At 34.7% G+C, this 19,887-nt stretch overlaps 1 protein-coding gene across 2 annotated transcripts; it reads right to left on the bottom strand.

The window, feature by feature from the left end:
* Positions 16,127-19,679, bottom strand: LOC109361287. Of its 2 annotated transcripts, none has more exons than XM_019606695.1 (5): positions 19,328-19,679; positions 18,418-18,518; positions 17,542-17,658; positions 17,363-17,464; positions 16,127-16,429 (listed from the first exon to the last, which is right to left on the bottom strand). In XM_019606695.1, exons 1-5 carry the CDS (start codon positions 19,533-19,535, stop codon positions 16,259-16,261), a joined length of 699 nt encoding a protein of 232 aa, XP_019462240.1. In that variant the 5' UTR covers positions 19,536-19,679; the 3' UTR covers positions 16,127-16,258. The 2 variants fall into 2 exon arrangements, with proteins under 2 accessions (XP_019462240.1, XP_019462241.1); XM_019606696.1 differs by having other exon boundaries at positions 18,433-18,518; positions 19,328-19,670.

The raw sequence follows: 19,887 nt of genomic DNA, 5'->3' as shown, positions 1-19,887 counted from the left end.
GATCTAACTTGGAAGACCAATCCTTCTTGGTTTTGGACACTGATTTCTTAGGAATGTTCTGTATCTCTTTGTTAGAGATTTACACTTGTCTAGGAATAGTAGCGTGTAGCAACCTCATGAGTCACTCCATACATCCTTGGGAGGTTTTCAAATTATTTTTCTATAAAGTGATAATCTCCATCGCTTATTACTACTGCAGGGACTCTGAACCTCATGAATATTATTTTTATGAACAGTTGGACTACCATCTTAGTATCACTAGTTGGAGAGGGATTGCCTCTACCCACTTTGAAATGTAATCCACAAATACTAATCGTTCTTTGACTCACAAAGTGGGCTGAATAGACACACTAAAGTTTTAATCCAGTGGGTTGCCCTTCCGACCCACAAAAATACTTGGGAGGATTTTGAATTAATTCGAACTACCTTCCCTGATTTCCACCTTGAGGACAAGGTATTGCTCGTTGGGGAGGGTATTGATAGGCCTCCAATTAAGAGGGTGTTTCATAGAAAGAAATGGAAAGGGATGGACAGTTAGGAATAGGAAAGGGGTTTAGGTAGTTTTGGAAAAGAAAGAAGTGGACAGTTATGGGGAGTTAATGAGTGGGCAGTTACGGTTTTGAGGGGAATAAATAAGGAGAAGGGGGGCTAGTTTTCAGCAGGCATTCAGATTGGGAACTAAGGGGTGACTGTTGTCACAGGGTAGAGGATCTTGTTGTTTTGTTTTCTTTCTTACTACACTGCACTAATTTTCTATTATTCCTTGTAATCTTGCATTTCATTAATATAATTCTGTTAGAGCATTTTGTCTACTGTTCTTTTGCTGTCAAATTCTTAAGATATACTAATTGATTTCTATCAGAAGACCAATCCTTCTTGGTTCTGGACACTGATTTCTTAGGAATATTCTTTATCTCTTTGTTAGAGATTTACACTTGTCTAGGAATAGTAGCGTGTAGCAACCTCATGAGTCACTCCATACTTCCTTGGGAGGTTTTCAAATTATTTTTCTATAAAGTGATAATCTCCATCGCTTATTACTACTGCAGGGACTCTGAACCTCATGAATATTATTTTTATGAACAGTTGGACTACCATCTTAGTATCACTAGTTGGAGAGGGATTGCCTCTACCCACTTTGAAATGTAATCCACAAATACTAAGGAAAAAGTCTTGGGTTCTCGCAAACTACTGAATGGACACACTGAAGTTTTAATCCAGTGGGCTACCCTTCCGACCCACGAAAATACTTGGGAGGATTTTGAATTAATTCGAACTACCTTCCCTGATTTCCACCTTGAGGACAAGGTATTGCTCGTTGGGGAGGATATTGATAGGCCTCTAATTAAGAGGGTGTTTCAGATAAAGAAATGGAAAGGGCTGGACAATTAGGAATAGAAAAGGGGTTTAGGCAGTTTGGTAAAAGAAAGAAGTGAACATTTACGGGGAGTTAATGGGTGGGAAGTTACGGTTTTGAGGGGAATAAATAGGGAGAAGGGGACTAGTTTTCAAAAGGCATTCAGATTGAGAACTAAGGGGTGACTGTTGCCACAGGGTAGAGGATCTTGTTGTTATGTTTTCTTTCTTACTATACTACACTAGTTTTCTATTATTCCTTGTAATCTTGCATTTCATTAATATAATTCTGTTAGAGCATTTTGTCTACTGTTCTTTTGCTGTCAAATTCTTAAGATATACTAATTGATTTCTATCAGAAGACCAATCCTTCTTGGTTCTGGACACTGATTTCTTAGGAATATTCTTTATCTCTTTGTTAGAGATTTACACTTGTCTAGGAATAGTAGCGTGTAGCAACCTCATGAGTCACTCCATACTTCCTTGGGAGGTTTTCAAATTATTTTTCTATAAAGTGAGAATCTCCATCACTTATTACTACTGTAGGGACTCTGAACCTCAGAAATATTATTTTTATGAACAATTGGACTACCATCTTAGTATCACTGGTTGGTGAGGGATTTCCTCTACCCACTTTGAAATGTAATCCACAAATACTAAGGAAAAAGTCTTTGGTTCTCGCAAACTACTGAATGGACACACTGAAGTTTTAATCCAGTGGGCTACCCTTCCGACCCACGAAAATACTTGGGAGGATTTTGAATTAATTCGAACTACCTTCCCTGATTTCCACCTTGAGGACAAGGTATTGCTCGTTGGGGAGGATATTGATAGGCCTCTAATTAAGAGGGTGTTTCAGATAAAGAAATGGAAAGGGCTGGACAATTAGGAATAGAAAAGGGGTTTAGGCAGTTTGGTAAAAGAAAGAAGTGAACATTTACGGGGAGTTAATGGGTGGGAAGTTACGGTTTTGAGGGGAATAAATAGGGAGAAGGGGACTAGTTTTCAAAAGGCATTCAGATTGAGAACTAAGGGGTGACTGTTGCCACAGGGTAGAGGATCTTGTTGTTATGTTTTCTTTCTTACTATACTACACTAGTTTTCTATTATTCCTTGTAATCTTGCATTTCAACAATATAATTCTGCTATAGCATTTTGTCTACTGTTCTTTTGCTGTCAAATTCTTAAGATATACTAACTGGTTTCTATCAAGTTGGTATCAGAGCTCCCGATCTTGGGAGCATCTGGATGGTTTCAACAAGAATGGAAAATAGATTGGAAAATATAGAGAAGAGATTGGAGGGGATGCAGGCGACGTTTCAAGAGGCATTAAGACAACAAATGGAAGTCTTGATGAGAACGGTTACCGATCGTTTGGAGGAGATAATGGGGGAAATTAAGGGATTGGGGAGAGAAGGAGCAGAGGATAGTAGTAATCGTGAAGAAGATTACCGAAGGGGAAGGTTACACAATGATGCAGCGAACCGGAGAGAGGAACGTGTGAAGAAAGTGGAGGTTCCATACTTTACCGAAGAGGATCCTCACGGCTGGGTATATTGAGTGGAGCGAAATTTTGAAATCAACCGCATTCCAAATGAGGAGAAAGTGGATATTGCGGTGGTTTGTCTTGAAGGCAAGGCATTAAATTGGTACCAATGGTGGGAATCATGCATGGTAGCAGCAGTGCGATGGTCGTTATTCCGTCAAGCTTTGATGAGCCGATTTCAAGTGGCTTCAACAGTAAACCCTTATGAAGCGTTAATGGGGCTGAGGCAAAGGGGAACGGTAATGGAATACAGAGAGCAATTCGAGCTCCGTTCTGCTCCTCTCCGTTTTGCAGACGAAGAGTTCATGAAAGGGGTGTTCATGAACGGACTTAAGGAAGAAATCAAGGTTGAAGTGAGGTTGATGAGTTCGGGTGACCTCCACGAATTGATGGAGACGGCACAGAAGGTGGAAGAGAGAAATAGGGTGTTGGGTCGGTATTCTGGATATTCAACCCGGTCAGGTGGAGTAAGTTTCACCCGCACCGCTTTAACTAGGCGTGGGACTGGGACCCAGGAATACCCACAATCAGGTATGGACAGTAGTACCAATATGGGGTCAAGGGAGCACATCCAAGCACACACAGGTAGGTCTGAAAACGTGATGCCAAAGAGGGGAATAGGGGTCCATGAAGGAGAAAATTCCTCTGGGAGTAGGCGAGAAGCAGGTTTCAAAAAATTAACAAAAGAGGAAGTGAATGAGAAAAGGAGATGGAATCTATGTTTCTGTTGTGATGAAAGGTATTTTCTGGGCCACGTGTGTCGTAATAAACAACTCCATGTTATTCTACTAGGCCACGAAGAAGAGGAAGAAGAAATTAAGGAGGAGTCGGAGGAACCAACACAAGAGGAGATCAATCTGCAACTGAATGTGAGTAGTATTGTAGGAATGACATCGAAAAACTCCCTCAAACTATAGGATACTGTGAAGGGTAGGAAATTCATAGTCATGGTGGATTATGGGGCTTCCCACAATTTCTTAGCTCCAAGAATAGTGGAGGAATTGAAGATTCCCATCGAAAATACACAAGGGTACTTTGTAGAAGTGGGAAATGGACAACGTCTTGGTAGTCAAGGAGTTTGCAGGGGTGTGGAATTACAACTCCCTACTCTGAAGTTTGTCCAATATTTTTACCTCTTCGAATTGGTTGGAGTGGATGTCATTCTGGGATTTGAATGGCTGGAGAGTTTGGGTAAATTCAGTGCGGATTTGGGGCGGTACTTGCTGGAAATTCAGGAAAATGGAAAAATAATCGAAGTAAGAGGAGACCCACTAGCATCCAGAACAGTGGCATCAATCAAGGCAGTCATGAAGGAGATGCGCAATGAAGTAGAAGCTTATTATGTTGAGTTCGGTATGATAAGTGTGTTGTGTTCTCCTGCAGCGCAAACTCCCACTAGCATCCAACCGATTATTGAAGAATTTGAGGATATTTTATTTTTCAAGAGCACAAAGGCCTACCTCCTACCCAAACGTGTGATCATGCTATTGTACTGAAGGAGGGATCCGGAATTCCACACATTCGGCCATACAGACATCACAGGTATAAGGAAGAGATTGAGAAGTTCGTGAAGGAAATGTTGGCTGCAGGAATGATTAGACCAAGTGTAAGTCCTTTTTCGAGTCCGCTTATTTTAGTGAGGAAAAAAGATGGGGGTTGGAGGTTCTGTGTTGATTATAGGGCTCTCAACAAGATTACTGTGCCCAACAAGTTCCCAATTCCTATAATTGAAGAACTGTTGGATGAGTTGGGTGGTGCCACACTATTCTCTAAGTTGGACTTGAAGGATGGATACTACCAGATTGGTATGAATGAAGAGGACATTCCAAAAACTGCTTTCTGCACACATGAAGGGCATTATGAGTATGTGGTAATGTCGTTTGGGCTTACTAATGCTCCATCTACCTTTCAAGCGCTCATGAATGATGTGTTTAAGCCATACCTGCGGAAGTGTGTGTTAGTGTTCTTTCACGATATTCTCGTCTATAGCCGTGATATAGGATCACATTGTAATCATTTGTGGATGGTATTCCAGATTCTCCGAGATCAAATGTTGTGGGTTAATTACAAGAAGTGTTGTTTTGGGGCAGAACAATTGGAGTATTTGGGGCATTTCATCTCTGGGAATGGGATCCAAGCGAACCCAGACAAAATTTCAGCAATGACTCAATGGTCGTCCCCTAAGGACATTCATGGGTTGCGTGGATTTTTGGGCCTCACTAGGTATTACCGACATTTTGTGCGGAACTATGGTATCATTGCTCGTCCGTTGACACAGTTGCTCAAGAAGAACAAGTTTCAGTGGTCCATGGAAGCACAATCAGCTTTTGAGTAATTAAAGACAACAATGTCCAGCCTACCTACTTTAGCTCTGTCCGATTTCAATGTTCATTTCGAAATCGAGACGGATGCTTCCGGTTTTGGTATTGGGGCAATTCTGATGCAGCAAGGTCGACCTCTAGCCTTTATCAGTCAGGCACTATCGGAGAGGGCTAGACTTAAATCAGTTTATGAAAGGGAACTAATGGCGATTGTGTCTGCAGTCCAGAAGTGGCGCCGATATTTATTGGGACATCACTTTGTTATTCGTACGGATCAAAAAAGTTTTAAGTTCTTGTTGGACGAACGGGTGCTAGAAGGTTGCCAACTAAAATGGGTAACCAAATTGTTAGGTTTTGATTTTGAAATTCATTACAAACCGGATTCTGAAAATAGGGTGGTCGATGCCCTATCACGAGTGATGGAATGCAAGGCCATATCCATGATTACCAATGCGGATTTGATGGAGTTAGCTGAGGAGGTCATGACAGATGCACAATTAACAAAATTAATGCAAGAGGTGGTTCAAGATCCTATGTCACATCCCTTATACTCTTTGGCTAAAGGGTGCTTGTGGTATAAGGGACGTTTAGTGTTGCCCAATAATTCAGGCCACATTCCTCTACTGCTGACTGAATTTCACGCTTCTCCTTGGGGAAGACATTCAGGTGTTTCCAGAACATATAAGAGGATGGTGATGGTGTTCCATTGGGGAGGGATGAGGCGGGACATAGAGAAATTTGTTGCGAGTGTACAGTTTGTCAGTGTAATAAGTATCAGGCACTCCGGCCAGCGAGATTACTTCAACCCCTACCTATTCCGAACCATGTGTGGGAGGATGTCTCAATGGAATTCATTGGTGGGTTACCAAAGGCAAATGGAGCGAATACAGTTATGGTAGTCGTTGACCGTCTCATTAAGTTTGCACATTTCATTCCTTTACAACATCCTTATACTTCCAAAGATGTAGCTCAAGTTTTTATTAAAGAAGTGATTCGATTACATGGTTTACCATCATCCATTGTGTCATGTGTCGAATTGTGATAGAGTTTTCATCAATATGTTTTGGAAAGAATTATTTCGATTATCTGGTACAAAATTGAGATTCAGGAAGCCTATCATCCACAAACTGATGGTCAAATGAAAGTGATTAATCGGACCTTGGAGACATATTTACGTTGTTTTGTAAATGAACATCCTAAACAGTGGGTTAAGTGGTTAGAATGGGCTGAATTGTGGCTCAATTGCTCTCATAATGCTTCCATTCAGATGAGTCCTTTTAAGGCTTTGTATGGGCGAGACCCACCTTCGATAATACCTTTTGATAGTGGCAGTACACATGTGGCAGTTGTGGATGTGTTGTTACGAGACAGAGACACCATTTTGGATGCACTCAAAGCTAACTTGGAAAGGGCTCAACAACGTATGCGAGATCAAGCGGATAAGAAAAGACAAGAAGTAGAGTTACAGGTGGGTGATATGGTGTATTTGAAGGCTCAACCTTACAAGCTTCGTTCTTTGACTCACAAAGTGGGCTGAATAGACACACTAAAGTTTTAATCCAGTGGGTTGCCCTTCCGACCCACAAAAATACTTGGGAGGATTTTGAATTAATTCGAACTACCTTCCCTGATTTCCACCTTGAGGACAAGGTATTGCTCGTTGGGGAGGGTATTGATAGGCCTCCAATTAAGAGGGTGTTTCACAGAAAGAAATGGAAAGGGATGGACAGTTAGGAATAGGAAAGGGGTTTAGGCAGTTTTGGAAAAGAAAGAAGTGGACAGTTATGGGGAGTTAATGGTTAGGCAGTTACGGTTTTGAGGGGAATAAATAAGGAGAAGGGGGGCTAGTTTTCAGCAGGCATTCAGATTGGGAACTAAGGGGTGATTGTTGTCACAGGGTAGAGGATCTTGTTGTTTTGTTTTCTTTCTTACTACACTACACTAATTTTCTATTATTCCTTGTAATCTTGCATTTCATCAATATAATTCTGTTAGAGCATTTTGTCTACTGTTCTTTTGCTGTCAAATTCTTAAGATATACTAATTGATTTCTATCAGAAGACCAATCCTTCTTGGTTCTGGACACTGATTTCTTAGGAATATTCTTTATCTCTTTGTTAGAGATTTACACTTGTCTAGGAATAGTAGCGTGTAGCAACCTCATGAGTCACTCCATACTTCCTTGGGAGGTTTTCAAATTATTTTTCTATAAAGTGAGAATCTCCATCGCTTATTACTACTGTAGGGACTCTGAACCTCAGAAATATTATTTTTATGAACAATTGGACTACCATCTTAGTATCACTGGTTGGAGAGGGATTTCCTCTACCCACTTTGAAATGTAATCCACAAATACTAAGATGTAATTTTTCTGTTTGGAGGTTGGAAATGGTCCATGTAGTCGATCCCCCATGCATCAATGACCTCTACTTCATTAATAGGATCCATCAGCATTTAACACCTCTTAGTGATATTTCTAGTTCCTTGGCTTCAGTCACATGCTAACACGAAGCTTATGGCATATATGAAAATGTGAGGCCAAAGAATATTGGTTGAAGGACCTTAGTATTTTTGAAGTGGTAGCATTCCCTCCATATAATGTTGAATGGCAGCACCTCAAGATAGCTTAAATTCCATCCTATGCAATACATCTTCTATAGATATCATCAACTCATGATTGATATAGGAATGGATCATCTCACACAAAATATTTTAGATTATATAACATTTTTTATTTTGCATGTAATTTAGCTCTAGAGGAAGAACCTTGCTAATCAAATAGTTAGCATAGTTTACATACCAAGGTGCCTCTTGTATCACCAGAACTAACAACTACTCATACGGAAAAAGTGTTCTTAATAAGTAGCTAGCTCTCCCCATTAGCTGGTGGTTCGATCTTGGATAGATGGTATGAAAATTGATTATTTGTTTCCTTTCTACCAACAATTTCCAAGACAAACTCTCGAAAAAGAAGAATCCAACAGATAAGTCTTAGCTTTGGTTCCTTCTTACACAAGATATAATTGAGTTATGAGTGGTCTGTCAACTATCACCTTTGATTTCACCAAATATGATCTAAATTTCTCAAAAGCAAAGATAATTGAAACAACTCTTTCTCAAAGGTGCAATATTTGGTTTGAGTTCCACCAAGAGTCTTACTTACATAGTAGAGAGTGCTTATCTTCTTGCCCTTATGTTTTCCATCACTACTCCCACACATAGTTGACAAAATCGAGATCTTACATAAGATCGAAAGAAGTAGATGAAAATATAAATTGTGTGATCGTAACACGAATCGTAAGATTTTACCATTGATTTTTGTTTATATATACATATACACAAAATAATAAAAACTTCAGTTTTCTTCATTGCTATAAATAAAAAAATTAACAAGTAGCATTTCATAAAACTTAAACTTCAAAATCAATATATATGCATATTAAAGTAACATCACACACATATATAAGGAAGCAAATATGTTGAGAGGCATGGCTAGTGTGCAGAGATGTATACAATATGCATAAAGCAAAAAGAGAGCAGAGCAAAAGGAGAGAGAGAATAAAAAAGAACATCTACACAAAGCATATTTTGTTCGGAGAAGAGAGAGTGAGCATAATTTGTTTCAAAGAAAAGAACACAGTGAGCATGAGTTTCCCCTTCTATATGGGTTTAGAATATTGGGATTTTACAATTTGGGGTTTTTGCCATAAAATCATAAACTCGTAAGATCTTGGGCGATTTTTCGATCCTACGATCTTCCCTGACGATCTCACCAGTGGTGGTGACATCGTATTCAAAGTGGGCACGTGACTCTGTAGCTTTTGAAAACTCATAAGATCTACCGATCCTACGAATTAAATCGAGAGTTTAACTACTATGCTCACACGTCCTACGGTATAGTCAGGAACATCACATATCATTTCAAATGGAATGTTCTAATTTGGGAACTATAGTATAGGAGCAGTGACTAAGGCTTCTTTTATCCTGCAAAATGATTATAGAAAATAGGCATCCATATCAAATAGAATATCCTTCACCAATAGATTAGATAACAGTTTTTGAAAAATCCTTAAAAAATACATGGTAAAAACTCATATACCCTATGAAACTCCTCACCCTTTAATATTGACTAGTGGAGGCACCCTCCTAATTACTTCTATCTTAATTCCATCCACCTGAATACATCTATCTACCTAAGTCTATATGTGCTACAATTATTATCAAACTTACCATAAAATGGCACTTCTTCGAATTCAACATTAAATTCACTTCTTCGGGTTGGTACAATATTCTTATAAAATTGTTAAACAATTATCAATGGAGGTTCCATAAACAGAAAAATAGTCCATAAAAAATCTTCACTATATTTTCTATAAAATCAAAAAATATTGTAGATTGGTGGGTGCATTGCACAATCCGAAAGGCATCATCCTATAGGCAAAAGTGCCACAAGGACAAATAATGATAGTCTCTTATTAATCACTCAGATGAATAGGGACTTGGTGACATCCGAAATACCCAACTAAATAGCATAATTATTCATGTTTTATGAGCATTTTGAGCATTTGATTTATGAATGTGAGAGATAAATGATGTTTCATTATTATTACTACTATTATTATCATTTGTAATCATAGTTATCCCCCTTTCTTAGTATATCTATGGACTGGGTTTACTCATTCACTATCAGAAATAGGATAAATAACTCCAATATCTAACAATTTAAGTACTTCATTTTTAATCACCTCTTTCATATTAGGATTTAATCTTATTTGATGTTCAATTGAAATTTTGTGATTAGGTTCCATCAAAGTTCTATGCATGCAAAAGGAAGAATTTATAACCATAATATTCTTTACATTGTATCATATTACCTTCCCATACATTTTTATCACACTTAATAATTTTTTAGTTTGAGTAGTAGGAAAACTTGCAATAATTATCACCCACTAGAAGGAGTTAGGACCAAGAAATTCATACTAGGGGGTAGTGGGTAGTGTTTTTTATTCTACCTTAGGTGATCTCCCTTCCTCTTAGTCTTTCGGTTTTTATTTGGCCTCTAATTTCTCATCTATGTAAGTATTAGATGGAAACTAAGAGGGGTAAATAAGTTGATAGGTTTTATGGCCAATTTTTCTCATGTAAAATCAGAATATATAACGATAGAAATAGTGCAGAAAAATTACCAAGTTAAAGTAGTGAAGGTTATTATGCATGTTCCTAACATGAACATTGGAAAATAATGGATCTATTTGTGTTAAAATATGCATATAGTATAACAAAGAGGCAAAAATGTGTGTAAAATTACATAAGGAGACTGTGATGGCTTTTGAAAAATTTCCCTTCAAAAGTATGAAGGTCCTTCACATGTATCCACACCAAGACCGAGGAACAAAATGAGTCAATACTAATGAATAGTCTAATATATTCTAATATTTCAAACAAAATGACAAAACCAAAAAATATTGAAGAAGAACACGTTTTCTTCTTTTGCTTTTATATACCTTTATCAGTATGCACATGCTCTCATTTATAAGTAATAAATCAAGAAACGTCTCCCATCAATTCAGTTGCTAATTTTTAGCAACCTGCACATCATTATCATTTAATGTATTATTTTGCTTTTGATTTTTCAAATGTTTAAATTAATCACTAGTCCTATCAATTTTTGTTAATTTAAATAAACCTTTGAAATATATTAAGTCCCACTCAGTTATATTACATATGACTGAATAATATTATTTGTATTTTTTCGATGCCAACAAAAAAACAATAATATTTCACTTAAAATAAAATATGCAAAATTAAGTTATTTAATTTAATCAATAATATTTTCTCGTCCAACAAAAACCAGAACAATCGTTATTGTGTCACCCTATAGGTTCATTACTAAACCGGTAGTAAATTTACTTATTAATTTACTAATCAAGGTTGGCATCTAACAACACTCCTTAACTACCAGATAGAAATGAAGTAGTATCTTTTACTTTAGAACCATTAGAAGATTAACATAATATTTTCTTTCATCTTTACAACTCTATGTTAACTCTAGAATATGGTATAATTGTCAAATTCTAATAAGTAAACGTGTACTGAATGACATAAGAAACTCATTTCTTCATTTATTGATTTCCCTTGGCTAATGTCTTTATTTCTATAGGGCTCAAACTTATTACCATGAGTTGATAGATTCTTTCCTAATTAATCATTTATTCTACAAGAATGTAATTATACCCAATAATTCAACTAACATCATAAGGCATTAGGTGTATGATATCAAAATATAATAAATAACTTGTTAATTACTATGATAATCTTAAGTCTAAGGAAAAAATATATATTTTTATAAGAATATCCTATTAATAATTCAAAGGTAATATATTAACCATTAGGAATTCTCCTTTAAGTTAGTTCAATGATCATATCCCTATATACATCATTTATATGTGTAATTAAATAAATGAGATATATGAATCTTTATCTAATAATGATTATTACACATAAATTGATCTATCTGGATTAATAATGTCCTAAGCTTAATAATCATATGATAAAAAATAATCTATATTAAAATTATAAAAATATTTATTTCTCATTATTATTATCTCTATTATAATAATAAATCTCTAATTTTAATCAAGGATCCTTTATATTAATTATTTTGAGAATATGATAATAAGATAATAATAAATACAAATTTATTATTCTGAATATGATAGATTGGTTCTTGGGTATACCTTATATCACAACAAGCAGTAAAAAAAAGAGACTAAAGAGAAAAAAGAAAGCACATTGGTGTTTTATGTTGGTTCACCTTCTTGTCCACTGAACGTTACATTCAGTATTCTTGCAGTACAAGATATTTCTTTACGTGATATTATGAATAGCAATTATAATTTTTCTCCTTGAGACTCCTTCTACGTCACTCCCTCACAAATATCTCACACCCTTGCAAAACAACTTTTCCAAATTCACTCTTCCTCTTCTCACCACACCCTTGTGATGAAATTTTTTAAAACAAAGTTTGAAGAAAACTTTTTAGGGCAAGGTTGTCTTACAATATATAAAATTTCTATAACATGCAATCATTTTGCTTTTAATTCACTTAGTATAAAATGCTATCTAAATTCCTTGTAAGAAAGAAAACAATTACAGAATGTGAAACGCGGCTCTTATATGTGATATTTTACTCCTCCCACTTCTTAAAACATGTGCTTACTATTGCAAAATCAAAAGTTAAAGAGAAATCTAGAATAGTCTTACATTTGATATTTTCTTCCCTTGTGTTGTAATCTTTGTGAAAGCCTTCAAATTATCTAATATCCTTCTATACATGCTCATTGAGATTCATTCCTATGAAAAATATTTATCCTACTAGTATTCCATGGACTACTTCCAAATTCTCCCTAACATTTATCTTGTGATGTTCTTTTGGCCTTGTATAGGGTGCATAAGCACTAATTTCATTAAAGCGTATTCTATGTTACAAGTTTTAGGGCTATTATCATATTTCCTATTCTTTTTATATCCACCACATCTTTCTTCCGTTCCTTATGCAATTATACCCACCACATTTCTTGGTCTTATCTTACCGGCAACAACAACTTAAAGCCTGGAACATCTAATTCCCTTGTTTTTCCCTCAACTCATTTAGTTTTTTGTAAGCATATAAAATTGATCCTCCTCCTAATTATTGTGTCTACTATTTTCACTAATTTATCTATAAGAGTTCCTACATTTCATATTATGATTCGTATCTTAAACAAGTGAACTAGTTCCTTTACTTGTACCTATTGACACAAATACTAGAACCCTTTCTTATTTTTCACAACATATAGGCAGTAATGCAACTCTTTTGACAATGTACATGAGCAATAGAGCTTGTTGTTGTTTGGATGTCATAGTATTATCACATCGTTGATCCATATCATAGAGATTCAACAAAGTTTTATGTTGGTCATCAACTGCTTAACACAACATTCACCTTTTATCTAGGCTTAGGACTGACTATATATAGCATCAAGCACACATATGCAGGTTTAAATAAATTTACGTGTGTACCAATTTTGTTTATGAAAAATCCTAATTGGCCCACAAGGATTCCAAATGTTGATTAAAATAGATATTTTTATGATAATATTTTAGGACACTTTCGTTTCTCCCTTTCTGGTACTATTTTGATCCAGATCTAATTTATAATTGTTAATGATACATTTTTGGAGATCAAAATAGATTTTTATTCTAACTAGAAATATCAACTATATATGTTGAAGCACACATCAACCAATAAGACAAATAAAATATAATGCCTTAGCATGACATGTTGGAAATTATATTTGATAGTGATAAAATATCATACAACTTAATAGTTCATATTTCATATCATATTTATAGATATGAATATGGATAATCATATAAAACAGAATATCTATATCCAAAGAATGGTTAGAATATCATAATGATGTTGTAAATGGATATGATAATAAGAGTTATGTCATTTGACACATATCTTATAAAATATATGATCAGACTCCAGCTAATCTAAGAGCATTATAGGGCTTATATGATTCATATGATTTTAAAAAGAGAAACTCCTATAGTCAATCCTTTTGATGGTGGATATTTTAACATATATCATGTGTCAAATTCTCAATTTGAGTGTAAAAAATCTAGAATTCTCTCCAACAAAACAAATATTCTATAAGCTGTAATATTGTCACTTTATCTCATGTGGACTAGTTATAGTTATGCTTTAAACAATATTAAAGCTACAAATTTAAATTTTCAACATGACTTAACAATTAGACTTTAGCAAGCCACATACTCTATTTTTAGTATAGTGGTAGCCTACATTTAACATTTTCAAGAGGTAGCTACTCTTATCATTATAAGAAAAACGGAAAATAAAATTCATATCATTTGGACGACCTAAGTTTGAATTAGAAGAGCTAATAAATTGAAATTGATTAGATTTCTTATAAGTCAATGATTCAAACCTGGGCTGCTCAACCATATCCCAAAGAATTAATTGCAAAAACAATTATAGCAAGAATACAAACTTAGGCATATATCAGGTTTGTTGATGCCAAAAGTGGAAGCATATTTATACGGGGACGTTTTCAACCAGTAGAATATGCAATACGGGTACTTATATTTTGTAGACCGACAAAAATGGAACCTTAATTTAATTACATGGGAAAAAATTGGAGAGTTTAAATGAAATTGTGATGACAAAATAAAAATAGGTTCACATTGTATACTAAAAAAATTTAATTAAATAATATTTTTATAATAAATTTTGAAAAAAAGGTACCACATATAAATCATGAGAATGAAAGATAGGTTTCCTTTTTAAATCAATTATTATTATTTATTGGGAACTTGAGTCTTATATTTTAGGGTTATCTTTTTTACGCATGGAGTAATAATAATGGAGGATAAAACAGATTAAAAAAAAAGCAATAATAAATTTATCATGAAAAAATATATACATTAATAATATATGAGTTTTATAGTTATTATATAAATATTAGACTAAGTAAATAATATATATAAATTTTTATATTAGAAAATATCTGGGGTGCACATGCCCTTAAAGTAGGCCCTCGAAATATGTGACTCTAAAATATTTGTGATATCTCAAGGCTGCCATGTGACCTTTCATGATAAGTTTGGATGCTTTGAAAAAATTAGATGATAGTGGCTATTTAACATCTCATTTGTCTCATACAAGAGATCAACATGGTTATTAGCAAGACAAATGTCAACACCATATAAATAAGAATTATAAATTACTCCCACTAATCTTTGAATTGATTCACCTGTGATAGACAACTAAAAATTTAGAGAATGCTTTATGTCAAAATAGGACGCGTATATTTTATTTCAAAACATATTCTAAAGTTTATTTAAAATCATGCACAAATTTAAATAAAGTAAAAATAGAAAATAAAATAATGAATTTTTAATTTTTTAACTGATGTACATATTTTTATTGTTATGGGATGATGGGCTTTAAGACAACATATCATTCTCGGCCAAAATTAGTCTCGTTAAGATTTTCGGATAAAATTCAATTTCAAAAATAAGGAAGTTGATATCAAGATCTAATGGAAACATGTAGACTTAAATGTTATTTTTTTCTTTCAATTTTTATTTAGGTGGGAAATTCGTCCCCCCAAATGATTATGGTCTTGAAATTTCTTTTCAGTTAAGTAATTTTAATCCTTTAATCAAGTTTTCATCCAAAAATTGACCAAAATAGCATGGGGTAAACAAACAACATAGTCACACCACGAACCTTTTGCTTATTTTTGGACAGAAACTTAACATGAAAAGACTAAAATTTTGAAGAAAAAAAATTAGTACCAAAATATCAGAGGATCAATAATTCAATATGGCATACGAAGGAAAAGTACATTTAAGCCAACATTTAATATAATAGAGAATGTTTACATAAATAAATGATTGTATACTAACAAGGTGTTGGTTTAGTAAAGTAAAGTCTCACAAGCTGTCCAAAAAGATCAAAAAATTAAGGGTTCAATTTTTAAGAGCATCCATTATTAAAATGGATAATCACACACCTAAAAAGGATTATGTATGCACAATTAGACATGCCTTTTAAATTTCTTATTGTAATAAATTAATAATCGGTGCATATAACAGATTATTATGATACTGATAATGCATATTTTTGTTAGCTCTTTATCACCTGTTCACCTATTAGATGCAATATTGATATATCAAAAACATGTTTCTAAAAAATATAAACTTTTTGATTTACTTATTCATTGAATAGATAAACTTTTTTATTTAAATACCAATTGACTCTTTTTGTCTAAATAGAAAATCCATATCCATCCTATTAAAGAAGATTCTGAATGCAAGATTTTCATTGTGGTGGAACGAAAGGACAATTGGATATTAACATCACAACTTTATTTATTTTTATACATTTATATTGACAGTAATTATTTTTACCAAAGATACAATTTTATGTACAAAGAATGGTTAGGAGATCTACAATATAAACCTAGAGAAAATCCCATTGCCAGTAGACCTTGTCTACAATCCCTCCACCACTTTTAACAGCAAGGTGAAGTGTCTCAGAAGCTGGAGGAACACCCCATAGTAATGGCACAGCAACTGTCATGGTTAGCTTTTCATGCAAATCACCTTTGGTTGCTTTCTCTGCAGCAATAATCTGCCATACAACATCGGCTATAATCATTAAAATATTTCTGTCGGCACATGATATCATGATAAAGAAAGGGGAAAAAAGGCAGTCAAGTGCACGAGACTCCCACCTAAAGGGGTTGAAGAGGGTAAATATATATAGTCTTACCCTCGTATGCGAAGAGACTATTTCCAGAATTTGAACTCATAATATCCAGATCACAAGGCACCTAGACTCACCCTCTCACAATAATGGAAAAGTTGCAAACTCTCTGCAGTTCACCAAACATGGCCCCTTAATAGCTAGTATCAACCAACCCCAATAACTATTAATTCCAGGTTTTACTAGAGTATGAGACACACAATTACCCATGAAAATTTCAGTTACCTTTTAACATAAGTTAATAGAACCATGGTAAAATGGACAGAATACAATTTTCATTGTTAAACGACCAGTCAAAATCCAGTTAATGTCTGTCCATTATCTGGCCAATGTTTTCATTTCATACTTCTAAAAACACACAACTTATTCTTTCACTTCAACAAGATATTAAGAATTGAATACTGAACTGAAAAGAACTGATATATAACAATGCAAAATTTAAAGTAGACAATTCTTGGAGCAACTAAAACAAGACAATCAGTGAGCATTGTGCTGAGCCATTGGCTAGCTGGTGGATTTGTGCAAAAATGCACCGATGAACCACTGCATACATTTTATCTAAATCAAATGGTAGAGAAAGGTGAGAGCCTGAATTTTTGTGTCCCAAATTTTGTGTGTTTGTATCATCACTCTATAAAGATTATTCTCTCTCTGTATAAGCCAATTTTACAAGCAGAACATAGCATGAAAATTCAACAAATTTTTGCAGTTGTGACCCTTTCTTCAACATACTGTAAGAACCAGAACATAGTAGCTTTATTGTTTAGAGAAACAAGAAAACTATTCAGTATAACCTACCTCCCCGCCATGCTCTAAGACAGTGTCTTCCACCACATCACTCAGCATTTCAATGGAACGGCAGAAACCAAAAATACAAAGTCTTCTGCCCATGTCAAGTCCCTAGAAAGAGAGCATGTCATACTTATGACATGGCAGGATAGCTCATAGAATAGATTCGGTGAAAAATGAGTACTTACATTAGTAGCTGCAATATCAAACAGAGCACCCAGACAAATGCCTTGCTTGGGATCCATGTAATTACTCTCTTGAAACCGTTGAGATTTTTTAGCATTTTTTAGTTTCCCTGGCTTCTTCTGTGAAGCATGAAAACCTGCTTAGCTAGTCTAAAAGAATATTTGGCATTCAAATGGACTTGTAAACAAATCGAAGCATGGTCCAAAGATGAGGAAATTTATAAAAAAAAAAGTGCATACTATGTCTTGGTCATCAAAGCTGATTCTTTAATGCCGAGTATTCAACATGAAAGGTCAAGATAATTACTTTAACATGAAAGGTAAAAATGGCAAAGAACCTAACTCTGTTACAACATGCAATATACCACAAGGAGCAATCAATGAGAGAAAACAATATAATCATGATATGAAGAATATTCAAAATATTAAAAGGACTATAAAGCATTTTGGGCCTTCGCCAATAACAGCTTAAGTTTTTAAGGTACTTGATTTCTTGACATAATATCAAAGCCTCTTCAACAAAGTGGAAAAGGGTTTAATCCTTATTCTCCCTCCCCCTCGTCTAATAGAACTAAAATTTCAACATAAGTTATGGGTGGACATGTCCTTCCATTGTTTAAACCCCAAAGGAAATTCATGAGCGAAGACGTGTTAAAGATATTAATAGAAGTCGCTGTTGGAGAAGATGCCAAAAATTTGGGACTGTGGATTCTTGACAAAATATAAATGTTACAATGTACTGATGCTGAAAATACAAAAAGATTAGATATAAACAACTCAAAAATTAACACTGACACAAGAACGGTTGGCTCTATGTTTTAATTTGTTGGTTTTTAAACTTAGAGCAAAATGAAAAAAATTACATGCATAATTTCATACATAAGCAGAACTTACACGACGAGGAACCATGGAGCCTCCAATCTGAACCAATCCATCAGCAGTGAACAGTGTAATCCTCTCCTCAGGAACCCATTGAATTTCTGAGAAATGACAAACATAAACAAAAATATCCCAGAATCATTTTTTTCTCTCAAAAAATAAGAAGGATGACCCAATACACGAGTATTTGCTCAAAAATGTCAGATCTAAATCCTTCATAACTATTTCGTCTATAGTTTTTCTTATTCACCCTCTACTTATATCAATAACTTCCTCTCCATCTGATCTATCTCCACACATATAACATCCAAAACACATAAGGTGAAATTCTAAATCTTTTTTACAAGGGGTACTACCTCAACTTTCTCTATGAAAATGTGCAAAACCTTAAGTCTCCACTTTCCTTCTCCGAAAAAATCCATAGCCTCTAAGCATGTTGCAAGCAATTGGTCTATGTATGATACCTCAAAATTATTTTTGAAGACAACGAAAAAAGTTTAAAATAGAACACATCAATTTTCGGATATTATATTAGAAAATGAACAGAGTTTAAAACTTAGGAAAATAAAGCATCGCAATCAGCTCTATTTCCAGAAATTCAACACAACAAAAACTAATTGAGGCCATGAAAACAAAAACAAAATACTTTTTTTCCCATTAATAAAGCAAAAAACTTAAACGAAAATAAAGTACTATGGATTAATTGCAAAATTATTAGCTCAAAATTAACAAGGTGGTCTCGTTGAGTAAGGTACACTTGGGTACCTAGATAGACCAAAAGGTAAAGGTTCAATTACCAGAAGCCACACACGCTCTTCGGAAATGATTAGTTCCTTACGTGAGGATACTCTTGGTAGAAAAGACATAGTTGATAAAGGAACCAAATTTAAACGAAAAATGAAGAACTTACCACTTTCAGGGTTAGACCAGGGGAAGAAATCGAACGAATCGTTGGAGGGGTCAATGGCTTTGGTTACGAGATTAAGAAGAGGAGAGGAATGGTGAGAAGGAGAAGGCGAGAAATTGAAAGAGTTGAAAGGGAAGAGATGAGAACGAGAAATTGATGGAACATGAGAGAAACGCAATGTGGAGAAGGAAACTGCAAATGTTTCAGCCATTGGAATTGGAAATTGGAGAGAAAGAAAGAGGAATGAATTAAGAAAGAAAGAAAGAGAAAATGAGTTGAATTTTTATATGATGATGAAATTAAGTCATGTTTGATAATTCATTGGGTTAGCCGCTTGTTCGGACAACCATAGTCTCTTGATATTTATTCGATTATTATCGCTTGACATTTTTTCTGGCTGAGAATTTGAGAAGAAGGAAAATGCACTTTCTATAATATGGTCTACTTGCTTATCTCATTGATAATTCTCTAACAACGTGAAATGGAATCAATCTTGTTTTATTCCCTCTAAATGCAAAAAAATGTGGAATGTATTTGTTTTGGTCATCTTTTATTCATTTGAG

The sequence above is a fragment of the Lupinus angustifolius genome, chromosome LG11 (assembly GCF_001865875.1).
Source record: "Lupinus angustifolius cultivar Tanjil chromosome LG11, LupAngTanjil_v1.0, whole genome shotgun sequence".
NCBI classification, from domain to species: domain Eukaryota; kingdom Viridiplantae; phylum Streptophyta; class Magnoliopsida; order Fabales; family Fabaceae; genus Lupinus; species Lupinus angustifolius.
The sequence above is the reverse complement of the archived record's forward strand: the minus strand, read 5'-3'. Positions and strand labels throughout refer to the sequence as shown.

Coding starts and splice junctions, on each gene's coding strand:
- LOC109361287 (XM_019606695.1), bottom strand. CDS start 19,535: ATGGCTGAAACATTTGCAGTTTCCTTCTCCACATTGCGTTTCTCTCAT. Junction 18,519..19,327: donor CTGGTCTAACCCTGAAAGTG/GTAAGTTCTTCA, acceptor GTCATTTCTCAG/AAATTCAATGGGTTCCTGAG. Junction 17,465..17,541: donor TTGATATTGCAGCTACTAAT/GTAAGTACTCAT, acceptor CTCTCTTTCTAG/GGACTTGACATGGGCAGAAG.